Genomic DNA, 18,698 nt, shown 5'->3' on the forward strand with positions numbered 1-18,698 from the left:
TCCACGAGAGGCCCCTACTTAGTTAGAAAGTAACTATGAGTTGCAGGTTAGCCCAATTTCGCATCACTGAACCCAACTTCTTCCAAGAAAGTGAATGCACTGTCACTGTTAACTCACAGAGTTACCTCATGATGTTGGTAGAATTTTTTATGCCAGATCTGAGAAAATACCAGAGTGACCTTGAGAATGTTCAGTGTCAGTAGGATTGGGACTACTTCCAATACCTCACGACAACTCATGGCTTTCCTAAAGGTACATTTTTGATGTCACCTCATTTCTTTGCATGGGGATGTCCACATCCTTCTTCATGCAGTTATTTCTTATGGTGCTACCTGAAATCTCAGGTTTATATTAAAAAACCACACTCTCTTGAAATGGTTGCAGAAGTAATTACTTGAGAAATTCCCTTTGCTATGCTTGAAAGATGTATGGACAATTTTTCCATTGGCCTGCAACAATGCTTGGACAAGAACGGCCACTACTTGGAGACAAGTACGGCAACTATTTGGATGATGTCATTTTTCGCACATAAATTGCAATGCAATCTTGTTTGTCCTTAATGTTCATTAAATGGAACTTTACTTATAATCTTTGAAAAATATAAAAATTGATATTTATTACAAAAATAAAAGAGTTAGAATGTTTTGAAAAGAGTAACACCTCCCCGCTGAATGCTGTGCATGGGGGAATTTTCAGATAAATTGATTTTTTTTATTTTTTATTTTTATTCTACATTCTTCCTATTTGATTTTAGTTACTTTTAACACATTTTAAGGATGTCCATCATTGCAAAAAGTTGATAAGAATTGAGAGAATGCATTTAATATATTAAAGGTGACTTCTTATTTCCTAATAAATTGAATTGCAAATCTTTAAAGTTCTAAATCAAAATATTAGAAATAGAAACAAAATAAAGAAATTCTAAAAAAGATCAAAATTAGTTCTCGTACTCAACATTCAAACTGAAGTTGCAAACACTTCAAACATTCACCATAAAGTTATAATGTCCTACGAGTCTCAAGCATATCTTCTCTAAAAATAAACAGCTAGTGTAGGAAGTACTTGCAAAACTAGTTCTTTCTGCATTATGTCTTCGTCAAGCACATTAGGAAACACAAATACATTTCTACTGATGATGTGTGGGTGCAAAAATTTTACACACATACCTCCCTTGCACTAACATTTGTGGCCACTTCAAAATACTACCTCATATGCTCCTTGCTTCCAGTTATGTATTTATAGTCTGCAACAAGAAAGCCTCTTCTTTCAGCAGTAAAACTTCATTGGGTGATGGGCTATTTTCACTTTCACTCCTGCTAGAAGCACTATTACTGGTTTCGGTACTATTTTTGTTTTCCCGGAAATTATGGCCCATAATCGATTTCCCATGAGGAACGTCTAGTTCGGGGTGACAGGGACTACTAGACTTATTTGGAGGACAACAAACTTTTTTTAGCGTTTCTTCAGTGGGAATCCATGCCTCTGCACTGCTTTGCTGGTACTCCTCATTATCAAGCAATTTCCATAAAATGTGATGACGATCAAATAGGATTAGTTCTGTGGCACAAAATCCACCTTTTATGTTCCCAATAGCGTCTGCTGAAATATTAGTCCATGTCTGCTTCAGAAGTAACGAAAAAGCATCCTTGGAAATTGTTCCACAAGTCTACATCTTCCATTTAGTTAGTACAGTTCAAGGAAACTTATATCCAGAAGTTGGAAGAGGTGGGTGATATTAGGGGGACGAGAAATGAATGCAATATTGTTCCGCTCACACTCTTTGACAACAGATTGAGACAATTGACTGGTTATGTTGTCCCCAATTATCATTGTTGGCCCATTTTGCATCTTGAAACAGGGCAGAGTGATTGTAAAGAATCAGTCTTTAAATCAAACCATCCACTCTTATTCCTACTGAAACGGGTTCCCTGTGGGTCACTTTCTTGCCACAAATGCTCAAATTTATAAATGACACACAAAGAAAGCAGTTTACCATCGGCACATTGTGCCATCTTTATTGAAACATTAGATTTTGATGAATACATAACTTTCTCAGAATGTTTACTCCTTCATTTTCTAATTACCTGCTGCATATCAAGATTATCTGACATGGTGGTCTCGTTAACATTGATTATTTTGAAAATTTCTCGGTTATTCAGCCAGGTAGCATCATCCAAAAGGCACGATATTTCAGCAAGCCGACTTCTTGCCATCTTCAGGCGTGCTTGGAGTCTGATTGATCTCTGACAGATGGCTACTATATATAATCTCGACTCTTCTATCGCAGCCTCCGTCTGGGCACTTCCGAGCGGTTTGAGGCCGGTGGTGGGGGAAGTGTGGCGCTGGGTGGTGGGGGAGTGCGGTGCCCCATGACAGATCATGGGCCGCAGTCCTTCCGTGGCTACGGCCGCTTGCGGAACTCTGCCATCATGGTGACAATGCTGCTTCTTCTTCTTCTTCTTCTTCTTCTTCTTCTTCTTCAGGTGTCCTGACAGGAGCGGATTTCCATGTAGACTGTTGTCGTGTTTTAATCATACTCAAAGCTGGATCCCAGGCTTTGCTTGGCTGGAAACTGCTGTCTTTATTTATTAGTTCATCACGCAGCCAGATCTCCACTGCCTCTTTGAAGATACAATCCCAGAAGGTGTTCGATTGCTGTTACACCTTTGTGTCATCGTAGCTCATGTCATGTCCATGTGAGATGCAGTGCTCTGCCATGGTGGACTTGGTCAGCTGTGCATTGTCTGTGTGGCGTTTATGTTCACTACGTCTCTCCTGTACCGTCCGGATGGTCTGGCCTATATACATTTTCCCACACTGGCAAGGGATGCTGTAAACTCCCAGTTTCCGGTGTCCTAAGTTGTCCTTGACTGGTCCTAATAAAGTTTTCATTTTGGATGGAGGGCAAAACATGCACCTGACATTATATTTTCTGCGTATTCTGCCAATCTTTGCCGATGTGTTCACAACATACAGTATGATTGCCGTCGCAACTGATTTGTCTTTGTCCTCGGAAGGCTGCGGTCTCAGTTTCTTCGGTCTTAAGTTGCGTTTTATCCACCAGTTGTTATAACCGTTCATGCAGAACATGGCCTGCAAGTGCTGTAATTCAGTTGCTAGGCTGTCACAGTCCAAGATTTCGCGTGCTCTGTGCATCAGTGTGCTCAGAACACCCTCTCGCTGTGAAGGAGCATGACAGTTGGAGGCATGCAGGTACAAATCTGTATGTGTCGGCTTATGGTAGGTGCTGTGTCCTAGAGTCCCATCTGCTCTTTGCTTGACAAGCACATCCAAAAATGGTAGACTCCAAGAACGCCTGAAGATGGCAAGAAGTTGGCTTACCGAAACATCACACCTTTTGGACGAAGCTACGTGGCTGAATACCCAAGAAATTGTCAAGATTTCTGTACACCAGGAAAACCTCAGATCACACATTGATTATTTTGCTAGGTAGGAGATTTTCCAGCTTTGGATTTACATTTTAGAAATACACTTTAACTGTCGCTTTGTTCACTTCTGCATAATCTCTTTTAATATTTTTGCTCAGGCAAACAGAGAGATCTTCTAAATGTCACTTGGATAAATGGACCTGTTTTTCTCCTGGTAAGCTGTTAGACAATATGTTCTCTTTTTGACTAGATTTATCAAGGTAGCCATTCACTAAACATCTAATATCCAGTTTGGTGAAAGAAAATCCCCAACGTGTAGCCCTGAAGATACCTTAATGCAACATTTCTTCTTCTTCTTCTTCTTCTTCTTCTTCTTCTTCCTCGGTTAATACTGGTTGTCCTTCCAATTTTTTTGGATGTATTTCCAGAATTTTATTTTGTAGGGTCGATCTAGGTACACTATACAAATCACACATTTTTCTATATGATAATTTGCCACACTGAATATCATGAAGAGCTTTATATAAAAGTTCTGGGTCATAACTGCACTGTACTTTAGCACCATCTTTGCTTTTATATGTTCTTGGCAGTGTCGAAGATTATCCCCCACAGTACAAAATTGTAAAAGCCATCATTATTTCATAACTTTATACAAAACACTTGAAAGCAACTGTCTCAGTCCCATAGGCCATGTATCTCATTGACAACTGCAGTTATAATACTTTTCTGCCTGTGCAACAATAGAAAGTTTCCACTTGATGATACTGTTCATCAGTTCATCAGACATTTACCTAGGTAATCATTCAGCCAAAAATAAATCACAGAACGCAGGAAGTACAATCTTGGGCTTAAGATAATTGGCACACAGAAGTGAAAATAAGCGGCAATTCGTTGCTATGCAGGTGCAAAGAGCAAATAAACCATACTGTGCAAAATCCCCCCCCCCTTTCCCCCCAGTGTCCAAAATGACCATCTGACAGTACCTCATAAGGCCAACTTCAATATGGTGAGGATAGGAAAAGTTATGATACATGCAAAAACATGTAGCAATGCAGTATTACCACAAGCACAGGCTATAACTGCAGGTGGCAACAAATATATACACAGTGCTTGTATTGTGCATTCAACAGTATACTCACAACACTTGGACCCTCCATATTTTCATACAGCAAATACTGCCATTTTTCTCTGGTGTTCTTCATCGGGTTTCCAACAGGGTTCATGTACCACTTAAAATATTCACTGTACAAATGCTCCATTTTGTTCATAATTCCCATTTTTTCTCGAAACTTGATAATACATCTACAAAGAATATTCAAATTAGTACTTCCACTGTAAATAACAAAATGTTTCAGTCACAGAACAGTAGAACAAACATTAAAAATCAGAATACAAAACCACATGCATAATTTTTATACTGATCACAGCTAACTTGCAGCAAAAGAGATAAAAATGAAAAAATTGTATACATCCTGTAATTTGAAATTTCTTGCCGTTAAACCCTCTGGCAACTCATTACTAGTTATGTGTTTATGGAATACAGAATGGAGATAGGGTTTCTGTTATCCCAAAAAGTGTGTATGGTTTGACATGTTAGACTTTTAACAAAATGTCTCATGTGTCAGATTAAAAATTAGCATCATAAATAGTCAACACTGGAAGAAAAGTAGCTATAGTCTCCCATTTCAATAAAAAGAGCAAAACTGCTCAACAACAGACATGGAACACTTCTGGAGCAACATATGGTCAAACCCGGTACAGCATAACAGGCAAGCATGGTGGATACAAGCAGTAACAGACGCATACAAGATGATACCACAAATGCCTGAAGTGATAATTTTGCAACATGAAGTCACCCAAGCAATTAATTCTACTCACAGTTGGAAAGCCCCTGGAAAAAATAAAATAGCAAATTTCTGGCTAAAGAAGTTCACCTCAACACATTCACATCTAACTAAATTATTTAACAGTTACATTGCAGACCCATATACATGCCCTGATACACTTACACATGGAATAACTTATCTGAAACCTAAAGATCAAGCAAACCCAGCAAAATATCGCCCATAACATGCCTACCAATAATATACAAAATATTAACTTCAGTCATTACACAGAAATTAATGACACATACAACACAGAAGAAAATTGTAAATGAAGAACAAAAAGGCTGTTGCAAAGGAGCACGAGGATGTAAAGAGCAACTGATAATAGATGCAGAGGTGACATACCAAGCTAAAACTACGCATACATTGATTACCAAAAAGCTTTTGATAGTGTACCACACTCATGGTTACCACAAATATTGGAAATATACAAAGTAGATCCTAAATTGATACAGTTCCTAAACATAGTAATGAAAAATTGGAAAACCACACTTAATATCCAAACAAATTCAAATAATATCACATCACAGCCAATACAGATTAAGTGTGGAATATACCAAGGAGACTCACTAAGTCCTTTCTGGTTCTGCCTTGCTCTGAACCCACTATCCAACATGCTAAATAATACAAATAATGGATACAATATTACTTGAACATACCCACACAAAATCACACATTTGCTATACATGGATGACCTAAAACTACTGGCAGCAACAAATCAACAACTCAACCAATTACTAAAGATAGCAGAAGTATTCAGCAATGATATAAATATGGCTTTTGGAACAGACAAATGTAAGAAAAATAGCATAGTGAAGGGAAAACACACTAAACAAGAAGATTACATATTGGATAACCACAGCGACTGCATAGAAGCGATGGAAAAAACAGATGCCTATAAATATCTAGGATACACACAAAAAATAGGAATAGATAATACAAATATTAAAGAAGAACTAAAAGAAAAATATAGACAAAGACTAACAAAAATACTGAAAACAGAATTGATGGCAAGAAACAAGACAAAAGCTATAAATACTTATGCTATACCAATATTGACCTACTCATTCGGAGTAGTGAAATGGAGTAACACAGACCTAGAAGCACTCAATACACTTACACGATCACAATGCCACAAATATAGAATACATCACATACATTCAGCAACAGAAAGATTCACATTAAGCAGAAAGCAAGGAGGAAGGGGATTTATTGACATAAAAAAACCTACATTATGGACAGGTAGACAACTTAAGAAAATTCTTTCTAGAACGAGCAGAAACTAGCAAGATACACAAGGCAATCACTCATATAAATACATCAGCTACACCACTGCAATTTCATAACCACTTCTACAACCCTTTAGATCACATAACATCAACAGATACGAAGAAAGTAAATTCGAAAAAGAAAACAATACATGGCAAGCACCCGTTATCATCTAACACAGCCACATGTCGATCAAGGTGCATCCAACACATGGCTAAGAAAAGGCAATATATACAGTGAGATGGAAGGATTCATGATTGCAATACAGGATCAAACAATAAACACCAGATATTACAGCAAGCATATTATTAAAGACCCCAACACCACAACAGATAAATGCAGACTTTGCAGACAACAAATACAAACAGTAGATCACATCACAAGCGGATGTACAATACTAGCAAATACAGAATACGCCAGAAGGCATGACAATGTAGCAAAAATAATACATCAACAGCTTGCCTTACAACATAAACTTATAAAACAACATGTTCCCACATACAAGTATGCACCACAAAATGTACTGGAGAATGATGAATACAAATTATACTGGAACAGAACCATTATAACAGATAAAACAACACCACATAACAAACCTGACATCATACTCACCAATAAAAAGAAGAAATTAACACAACTAATCAAAATATCCATACCCAATACAACAAATATACAAAACAAAACAGGAGAAAAAATTGAAAACTACATCCAACTGGCTGAGGAAGTAAAGGACATGTGGCATCAGGATAAAGATGACATTATACCAATTATACTATCAACTACAGGAGTCATACCACACAATATCCACCAGAACATCAAAGCAATACAGCTACATCCAAACTTATATATAGAACTACAGAAATCTGTAATTATTGATACATGTTCAATTACCCAAAAGTTCCTAAATGCAATGTAACATATAACGTACAGTTAAAAGGAAGTCACGCTTTATCGAGGTCCGCGTCACTTTTCCATTTTTGACCAGACATAACGTCTGAGAAAAGAAAGAATAATAATAATAATAATAATAATAATAATAACAACAATCCCGTGTGGAGTTGATAGTCTACCATCAGGCACCTCCCCAGGTGGCGGATAGGGGAATGCTCTCCAGATATGGAGGATACCGGGGAAATATAATACCCGGGGTGGACCCAAACTGACAACCGAAATCCACTAACGTCTGCCTGGTATCCAGCGGTTAGGGGTCAGCATCTGTTTGCCTAGATGGTGCAGCTACAGCAACCTTCTTGATCTCAACAATCAAGTTATATTCCTCGTGATCTTTCCTTGGAAGGACCATGACCAAGTTAGTTTTCAACTTGAAAACCAAACATGATGATAACACAAGGAATGAATCCACTACCCCGGGCATCAGTCGCAAGGCTGGCTTTACCTGGTCATTGGATTCTGGGGGACCAGGAGCATCATGTTACACCTAAGGTTGAGAACCAGACGACGTCCAAATTATTACGCACAAAACAAAGACATTTCATTGGTACACTTAATACTAATACTCTCTTCAAACTGGGCAAGATCAAACAACTTACAGACATGCTGCAAAATTCCAGATCAAAATCCTTGCAATCCAAGAAACACGATTTACGGATGAAAACCATTTTGACACAGACTACTACAGGAACTACAAAGAAAACCATCAGTTAAAACTAATGAGAAAGGACTCAGACAGTTTGGTACAGCATTTGTAGTCTACAAATCTATCAGTGACTCTGTCATTGACTTCCAGTCTGCCTCAGAACGTATAACAATGGTCTCCGTCAAATTGGCCAACAAAGCATACACCTTGATCAACGCACACGCACCGACAAAGAACTATAACAAGAAGAACCCCCAGAATGTGGATGACTTCTGAAATGACCTTGTAGAGACAACAAACAAAATTGCCACACACCATGTAATAATCTTGTTAGGAAACTTTAACACACAATTAGACAAAGAGAAAAAAATACAGGAAAATCATCAGAATCCATACAGCTCACAAGAGATCCAACAAGAATGGGGAAGGATTGATAAGCTTTAGTGAAAATTTCGGCCTCGTAATTATGTCAACACAATTCAAAAAACACAACAAGAAACTGTATACTTGGAAGTCACCCAACATTGTGTGGCCATCTCCAAGCGTAACACAGCAGAAATTCTGAATGTGAAAACGAGAAGAGGATTTTTTTAATCAGACCACCATCTTCTACAGATAAAGACCAGATTACAACCCAACAGAAAAAAGTCAAAACTAAACAAAGTGCTGAGACCAGACACCAAGTACATAAAACTCAACAAGGAAAACATCTTACAGGAAATTAGTCAGACAAACACCACAAACTGGACAGGACTTGTGGATGTCCTCAAATCCGCGATGAACTTGGGTCAACCCCCAAGAAGGAGAAAACACAGGTGGTGGAAAATAATATGCAACCAAGCAATAGAAGAAAGGACCAATGCCTGGAAAAACTTCAATAGTCACAAAACATCAGAAAAATGGCAACAATTTCTAGTAATCCGAAAACAAACCTCGAAAACTATTCGGAGGGAAAAAAGAAATTATGACAAACGGCGACTAGATAAGATAGAACAAGACTTTAAGAAGAACAACACCAGGAATTTTTATAAGACGTTTAAAGAACATATTGCAGGATACCAGCCACCCAACCTTTGCTTCAAGAAACCGGATGGTTCACTAGAAACTAACATGAAGAATAACTGCCAAATTCTCGCAGACTATTTCAACAAACTTCTCAGCTGCAAAAGACATACAGAGAATATTCACTACCAGACATCTACACCAAATCCCGATGCTAAACCACCAACCACCAACGAAATAGTAGAAATTATCAAGACTCTGAAAAACAATAGAGCCCCAGGAGAAGATGGAATTATTGCAGAACTATGGAAACTAAATGATGAAAGATTAACAGGAAAAATCCACAAAATTATATTAAACATTTGGGAAACAGAACAGATCCCTTCTGAATGGACATGCACACTCATCCATCCACTCCAACAAAACTGAACCAAATAATTACAGGGGTATCCCACTTGTGCCGGTCATATATAAAATCCTATCAAAAGTTCTCATGAACAGATTAGAAGAACAAGCTGACCCACAAATAGGAGAATACCAGGCTAGTTTTCGCAAGGGACAACCTTGCATAGAACAGATCTGGAATCTAAAAATGATTCTCCAGATGAGAAACACGCAAAACACAGTGGTCACTTTTGTAGATATTAAAAAGGCCTACGACTCAATAGACAGAGTAGCGCTCTGCAACATGCTGGAAGAATTCAGAATTAACAGAAAGACAAGAGCAATCACTCGGCAAAAACATTAACTGACACAGTCTCCAAGGTTAAATTTATGGGGAATATCTCTGAACTATTTGAAATCCAAACTGGAGTGCGACAGGGTGACGGACTTTCACCATTACTCTTTAATATAATTTTTGAAAAAAATCATCAGGACTTGGGAAAAAGAAGTCAAAGGAATCCAAATTGGCATTAGAAAAGATAATAGATTCAATGTGAAGTATTTAGCCTTTGCAGAAGACCTTGCAATCCTCACAAATAATAGAAAAGAAGCCACTAACGCCATAGATAAGTTACACGAAATTGCACAAAGAACTGGCCAGCAAATTTCATATGAGAAAACCCAATACATAGAAAGAGTGTCACAAGATAAATTGCCTATTGTGGCAACCCATGGGAAAATCGTGCAAGTACCACATTTTAAGTACCTGGGAGAAATCACCCAGCCATCAGGGATCAACCTAAAGGCCTATGAGGAAAGAATAAAAAAGCTACAGAAAGCATATAAATTCATGTGGAACTATTATAACAAAAAGTCCATATCCATTAACGCAAAATTGAGGCACTACAACAATGTCGTACTTCCGGAGGCACTGTACTCATCTGAAACAGCACGAATAGGTGGGCAAACTAAAATCAAAGAAATAGAGAAACAAGAAAGGAAAATTCTCAGGAAAATTTTTGGCCTGATACAAGAGCAAGGAATCTGGAAGAGACCAACATCAGAATTATATAAATACACAGACAAGATTACGGATAAAATAAGGAAACGGAGAATGCAGTTCTACGGACATATCCACAGGATGAATGAAAACAGAATTTCAAAGTGAATTCTTAAAGTCATCAACTCAGGCAGGGGAAAAACAAATTGGATGAAAGAAGTTGAAGAGGACCTCAGACAAGTACACATAACAGTAAACGATGCAGAAAATAGAACTGAACTCAGGAACATCATCAAAAAACAAATTTGACACCACAACACAGAAGAGACCAGGATGCAAATGGACAGCGGCGCAAAAGAAACAACACAGTGAACACATGAAGATAATTTGGGCTCAGAAAAAACATAAACAATCATTATAAAGGAATTCAAGTTCAAACGCTCTCTTTAAATGGGAATAATCAATAATAATAATAATAATAATAATAACAGTAACAATAATAATCCATTTGACATCTACTACCAAAGAAATGCCTCCTTTACATTTTATCACGCATCACTTTCTCTAGCTATAAGCATCTACGTTGCTCTTGGATGTTTTATAATGCCATCTATCCACCTTCCATTGGGTTTTGTCTTGGTCTTTCATCATCCTTTAAAATAATAAGAACTATCCTTGGCCAAATGGTGTACCAAGGTAGTGACTTATATCCAGGAACTGGGAATAACAACTGTTTGTTTATTGACCATGAACTAACTCAGTACAGCTTTAGAGGATAAAGGTCCACACATGAGTACAACTGAATGTCCATCTATGACAATGTGTTGTAGATGCTTACTATGACAAAGTCAATGAACATCTGTAGTGATAATGTACAGGTAAGTGTGTAGATGTGCAGCACTAAGGTCCCACGAGGCTGTGAGATCATGGTCAATCAAGCAGCAGGTCCAATGAAGTGGGGCCTTCCGGGGCAGCTGATGGGTGCCCAGCAGCTGTGATCCAGGCAAAGGTGCAAGGCAGCACTGTGTGACAGCTAGCAGCTCAGAGCTGAACTGGCCATTGAGAGGCAATGCAGCAACTTAAGCACCTATCAGTCGAGGTGTACAGGTGTATTGCCAGATGAACATGTGACTGCATGGGCAAAAGTGCAGCGCTGTTTACTGCAACCTGCACACCATGTATCAGTGCAGACTGTGCTCCCAGATGCTGCGGCAGCTGTAGAAGGCTTGGTGGTAAACAGCTCAGCGGCTCTTCTGTTGATGAACAACCTCCTGTGGTACGGCAGGGGCCGTACCTGGCCCACGAAACGTAACCATGAGTGCACTGGCCAAATATGCAGGGGCCCAGGCCTGCATATACAATATAAAAAATTTCTTTTGTCCATCAGTCATCCATTTTCCTGGTTATATGACCCAACCACCTAAATTTCATTTTCATTACAATTATAATTATTTATTTATTTCCATGTACAATTGCTAGTCTCCCATCGGGCGCCTCCCAAAGAATGGATAGGGGAATGCTTGACAGGGATAGTGGGTACCAGGGAAATAAAATACCCAGGATGGACCAAAACTAGAAGCTGCCTCTTTGTAGCATGATATTTGCTTATCAAAGACTATAAGCAAGGGAACTTTAAGAATAAATTACCTGGTCCCTCAGGTTATGGGTTGGGCAGTGGGCCAACTCCTCACTCATGTGAAAAAGTTAAAGTACTAAAAAACGTAATTATATGCCTCAGAAAAATTGAAATCATGGGCAACAAACAGGCAAAAAAAATGGAAAATGACATTAGGATGCTGGAATGTGCATGGTATCTCCACAAAACTGAATACATTAGCAACAGAAATTGACATGTTCAAAATGGATGTTGTACTCTCTGAAACCAAGAGAAAGGCAAAGGAGAACAACAACTTGGTAATTATGTACATATTTTGAGTGGTGTGTCCAAAGTGGTAAGACCCAAAGCAGGAATCTCCATTATGATAAAGAAAGCATGGAGAAAGAGAACAAAAATTTTGGAATTTATTAATGAACATGTTATTATGATTGAAATTACTATTTGCCAGGGACGTTGTAATTGTTGGTGTACATGTACTCATGAAAGATACAAGAGACCAGGAAAAAGATACTTTCAGGATAATCCTTAGGGAAACTGTAGAAAAAATCCCAAGGAGGAAGGAACTGATTATCATGGGCGATATGAATGGAAGTGTAGGAATTACAGAATCATGTACGACAGTGGGAAAACACGGAGAGACAGAATGTAATGACAATGGAGAATGACTGATTTGTGAACAGTTTGATCTGAAAATTACCGACACATTTTTCAAACATAAGGACATTTAAAAATATACTTGGCATCAGAATACTAGGAACTCCATTCTATAATAGATTATATCATCATTAGACACACAAGTAGATGCAAGGAAGCAGATGTTAGATCTTATAGAGGAGCCAAGTGTCGATTAAGCCCTTATCTAGTACAAATGAAGAGTTTTTGGCCTTGTAAGACTGCAAAGAATGATATTAACAACACCAAAACGAATAGTGCTGAGAAATGTCAAAATCTACAATTCAATATTGACAGCCTACAAGATGAAAGTATACGACATTCTTTGCTGCCAGAATGGAAAGGACATAATTAGAGGGAAGTACATAGGAAATATATGAATACATAAAAACCAATGTTATAAATATAGCAAGAGAAGTGTTGAGCATAAGGGAAAACAACCACAGCCGTACAGCAGAATGGTGGTCGGAGGAAATAGAGGTGACAATTAAATAAAAGAGGAACACATTCAAACCAGTGGTTGAATGATAAATCAGAAGCAACAAGAACAGTCTACATGGAAAAGAATGATGTGATGAAAAAAAAACAAGTACAGCAAAAGCATGGGAAAGGACATGCATTAATGTCAATAGCAAACTAGGATTTGGGAGAGTGAATGAAGTGTGGTCAGTATTAATGGGGCTTCAAAAGGAGATGAAAGCCAAAACTGATCTTCGACTGATAATACCAAAGGAATGGGAAGAATATTTCTGGAAATGATTAAATGAGGATAGAGAAGAATATCTGGAGAAAGGAACAGTAGAAGGAAAGTAACAGGAAGGGTAGGAGGTACAAATTTTAGAAAGCAAGGTGAGCGAGGTACTCATAACAGGGAAGAATGGTAAATCACCTAGACCAGGAAGTATCAATCTGGAGTTCTTAAAAAAATGGTGGTAATAAGATTGTGAAACTAATAAAACAGTTATTCAATAAAATGTTACAATGAGATTCAATATCCAAGGAAATGAAGATAGGATATATTAATATAATAATTAAGAAAGGGGATCACAAAAGCTGCTTGAACTATTGAGGAATTTGTGTTATACACACATTAATGAGAATCTTTGGGAAAATAATTAAAAATAAGCTGGAAATAAATTTTAAAACACAAGAAGAACAATGTGGCTTCACAGCCGGTAGATCATGTGCAGACCATTTTTTCACATTACAACAGATATTAGAGAAATGTAGGAAAAAATCAAAAAACATAGGATTAATTTTCATAGGTTTAGAAAAAGCATATGATATTGTCCCAAGAAAACTACTTTGTAGAGCATTACACATGGTGAACATAAAGCATCCTTTAATTAAAATAAAACTGGAAATATATAAAGACAACGTATGTCAAGCAAAAATTGGTAATACACTTCCACAGAAACTTAGAACAACCAGGGAGCTGTTACAAGACTTCCCCTTACCACCAACATGATTTAAAATCTATATAGACGTAAATCTGAAGATATAGTCTCATAAATGCAATGGGATGGGCCTAGAAATTAAAGATGGAGTTTATTTACATAACCTACTATTTGTTGATGATCAAGTAGTTACAGCACAAGATGAGGGTGATGCAAATTACATGTTTAATCAGTTAACAATAGCATACAGAAACTGCAGATTGAAGATTAATCATCATAAAACAAATTACCTCACTAATGATCCAGTTGACTTATCCATAGAGGGTATGAGAATTAAGACAGTCAATACTTTCTGTTGTTTGGGACCCATTTTTGAGATGGAGGGAAAATCAAAGGTAGAAATTAATAAAAGAATTAGCAGTGGAAGGAAGGTCACTGGAGTATCAAACTCAGTCTTATGGAGCAGACATATAATAAAGTGAACCAAAAGAATTGTGTATAAAGCAATACTAGAGAGCATAGTTATGTATGGAGTGGAGACATGGACTACTAACCTGAAACATGTAAAAAAACTACAAGCAGTGGAAATGGACTTCTGGAGAAGATCAGCAAGAATTTCTAAGAAAACAGAAAATAAGAAATGATGAAATAATAAAGAGAATGGAAATAAGAGAAAGAATACATGAGGTGATGGACAAAAAGAAGTTACAATGGTACGGGCATGTAAGAAGAATGAAGGAAGCCAGAATACCAAAAACAATCCTGGAATGGGAAACAGACGGAAAGAAGAGAAGGAGACGCCCTATGACCACCTGCCTCAAAATGTACAATTAAAAGGAGAAGAATGGCACAGAGGAGGAAAATGTATAAGATCGAAACGCCTGGAGGGACATCCTGAGGGGATAAATTAATATCTTATGTAACAGATGTATTAATTTCCAGGTATTTGTTATACTGGAGGAAAACGTTTGTTTAGAGGAACATACCAATAAATAAAAATAAAAATAATTATTTCTTTGCCTTAAGCCTGTTCCTTGAGATATTTGTTCTTTTTTTTACCTCTCAATATGGTTCCCACCAGGCATGTCTCTGCAACTCACTGTGCAACTCTCAGTTTTTTAATGATTTTCGTAATAAAAGTTCTCCTCTCAATGCCGTGAGTTAAAATTTGCAATACACACCGACTGTAAACTTTCAAACATGGTGTATTAAATTTTTCAATTAACAGATGAACCTCATCTGAACTAGAGGCAAACAATAGTGCAGTAGAATGAAATTTTCACTCTACAGCAGAGTGTGCACTGATATGAAACTTCCTGGCAGATTAAAACTGTGTGCCCGAGTTCGAGTCTCGGTCCGGCACACAGTTTTAATCTGCCAAGAAGTTTCAGTAGTGCAGTAGGTAGTGTAATGTAATGTTAATCAAATACAGTTAATGGTTTGTTAGTTCAAATCTCCTCAGTAAGACGTCTTCAGCAAGAGTAAGGTGGTTCTGGTATGTCCCACTAAGGCATATTCCTTTTTGTATTCTCAATATAAGGATCTAAAAATTTCCTCTATTTGTCAATGAGAGTAGTTTCCTTGAAATGAAATCCCAGCAACTGACTCCTTTTTCAATCTGAATTACTATCTTGAAGAAGCCTAATGTTAGTTGCAGCAGCAATGTATATTTCTTCATAGCAGGTACCACAGCAACAAATTTACTAAAAAAAAGGTGGCCATTTCCACTTTTACTGTAATAATGAAATAAAATGATTACAGCAAAAGTGCAAAATGTCACCTCCTTTTAACAATGTCTATATCCTTCAGGTTGAACCAATGCCTTAGGATATCAGATTCCTGAGAAATGAGTACAAAATCTTGCTCAAAATCTATGACTCCCAAACACAGAGTACTAATTCAACCTTACTGCTCCATTCTGTAATCAGTTCACAACTTGCAAATGACCCTCTGTGTAATACTCAATTCCAAAACCACGTTTTTCTGTTGCACGGTTAAAATGTAATATCTGTCCTAAGCACCAGGTGTGGGAATATTGAACATGCCGCCACCACCAATGGTGCCATCAACATGGCAGAAGGTAAGAACTGATCAAAATGCAATGCACATAAAACATGAGTCACAATGAGAATTATGGTAGTACCCATGAATCACGTTCATTGACTTAGCTAATCCAGAACCAAACTGTCACCTTTCAACCTTACCAGTAACTCTGTCATTTGCTTGCTTCATAAGAACAATGAAACAGTTGCCTTTCAACCCAACCTACAACTTGGGCTATGCTACAGATCAGTCAGTTACAACAGCCTACATAAATAAAAATACAAAAAAGTATCTACCTGGCTTTGGACATTGTCATATGCCACAATATAAAAGATGATGTTCAATCCATCCACTGGTGATAATTTTAGTATCCTGTACACACTAAAATTATTACTAAACATACAGAAAAAACTGTTATACTTGCTCTTTGCTTCTGGTGGTGGCTGAGGACAGTGTAATATACAATGTACAGTGGGACAACCTATTTTACACATACACAGAACCGAAGAAAAATTAGCATTAAATCTTCTAATTTACGGTTTTATACTTGAGTCACCAAACTAGGGTAGCGAGAGGTGAATGTACAATGTATATTCCAGTTTTTTTGCAAATCTGTACATTGTACATATTTGCAAAAACCTGGAATCGTGATAAAGCTGACAGAAGTTATATGATTGAACATTTTGGGTGTTAGTGTCTACATATGGATGTTCACCAAATATTATGTAAGGGTATGGAAATTTAAAATGAAACTAGAAGTCTCTTATTAATGTCCTTTCCTCCCTTTGACTTTTATGCCGCTCTTAATCTCTGGTCATAAATATCACACTTCTTCATTTTTCTGCATGTCTTCCTTTCTTTCTTACTTCTGAAGGATGATGCGTAGGATCCTGAAATGTGATACTTCCATTTACATTTTCATACTATGGACAGCTTTCTTTTGTAATGGTCATTTATAGAAAGTACAAACTTTCATTTCCCAGCTATTGCTCAAGTTAATTGTTTCAACTTCTTAAATAAAATATCTTCCTCTTCAATTGAGTTTAAATACACCTTCTGACGACAGATTAAAACTGCATGTAAGATTTCAGCTTCATTCCAAATGTTTGGATTCTTTTAGGCATGTTGCAGCAACTGAGCTATCTGAATTTACCTTAAATCTCAAATTAAATCCTAAACCAACCAAAAGGTCTCTCACGCACAACCCATGAAAGTCCAGACCTATGCTGTATGCTCTTTTATCCTGTATCCTGAATAAGACCTATATACTAGTTTCTGCTGTTAACAAATAATGGTGTCTAAAATTATAATTACACATAATTTCATTATTACACATTTTTGGTAAAATAGCTTGCAGAAGAAAATAACTTACTGTACCTTGCTCGCACTTGCTGTGCAATACCTTTATGCAAAACACTCAGTGTAGGACTGAAGGTCTCAGATCCTTCAGCAAGCTTCCGAATTTCCTATAAGAAATTTAAAATTACATGAGTAAACAATGTCTCATACTTGTCACAATGATGTCTCATTATAAAATTCTATTCTGATAGTGATGGTGATGATGATAGTAATAGTAATAATAATAATAATAATAATAATAATAATAATAACAGACAAAGACTAACAAAAATACTGAAAACAGAATTGACAGCAAGAAACAAGACAAAAGCTATAAATACCTATGCTATACCAATATTGACCTACTCATTTGGAGTAGTGAAATGGAGTAACACAGACCTAGAAGCACTCAATACACTTACACGATCACAATGCCACAAATATAGAATACAACACATACATTCAGCAACAGAAAGATTCACATTAAGCAGAAAGGAAGGAGGAAGGGGATTTATCGACATAAAAAACCTACATTATGGACAGGTAGACAATTTAAGAAAATTCTTTCTAGAACGAGCAGAAACTAGCAAAATACACAAAGCAATCACCCACATAAATACATCGGCTACACCACTACAATTTCATAACCACCTCTACAACCCTTTAGATCACATAACATCAACAGATACAAAGAAAGTAAATTGGAAAAAGAAAACACTACATGGCAAGCACCCGTATCATCTAACACAGCCACACATCGATCAAGACGCATCCAACACATGGCTAAGAAGAGGCAATATATACAGTGAGACAGAAGGATTCATGATTGCAATACAGGATCAAACAATAAACACCAGATATTACAGCAAGCATATTATTAAAGATCCCAATACCACAACAGATAAATGCAGACTTTGCAAACAACAAATAGAAACAGTAAATCACATCACAAGCTGATGTACAATACTAGCAAATACAGAATACCCCAGAAGACATGACAACGTCGCAAAAATAATACATCAACAGCTTGCCTTACAACATAAACTTTTAAAACAACATGTTCCTACATACAAGTATACACCACAAAATGTACTGGAGAATGA

General features: G+C 37.2%; 1 protein-coding gene across 1 annotated transcript in view; it reads right to left on the reverse strand.

Annotated features, from left to right (window-relative positions):
• Positions 1-18,698, reverse strand: part of LOC126457511 (DNA-directed RNA polymerase, mitochondrial) — a 293,196-nt gene that overhangs the window by 130,922 nt on the left and 143,576 nt on the right. The window contains exons 10-11 of the mRNA XM_050093848.1: positions 17,635-17,723; positions 4,529-4,691 (exon numbers count right to left, since the gene is read on the reverse strand). Coding sequence (XP_049949805.1) covers positions 4,529-4,691; positions 17,635-17,723 — 252 coding nt within the window. The remainder of the gene's footprint in view (positions 1-4,528; positions 4,692-17,634; positions 17,724-18,698) is intronic.

Source organism: Schistocerca serialis, chromosome 2, assembly GCF_023864345.2.
Source record: "Schistocerca serialis cubense isolate TAMUIC-IGC-003099 chromosome 2, iqSchSeri2.2, whole genome shotgun sequence".
In the NCBI taxonomy this organism is placed as follows: domain Eukaryota; kingdom Metazoa; phylum Arthropoda; class Insecta; order Orthoptera; family Acrididae; genus Schistocerca; species Schistocerca serialis.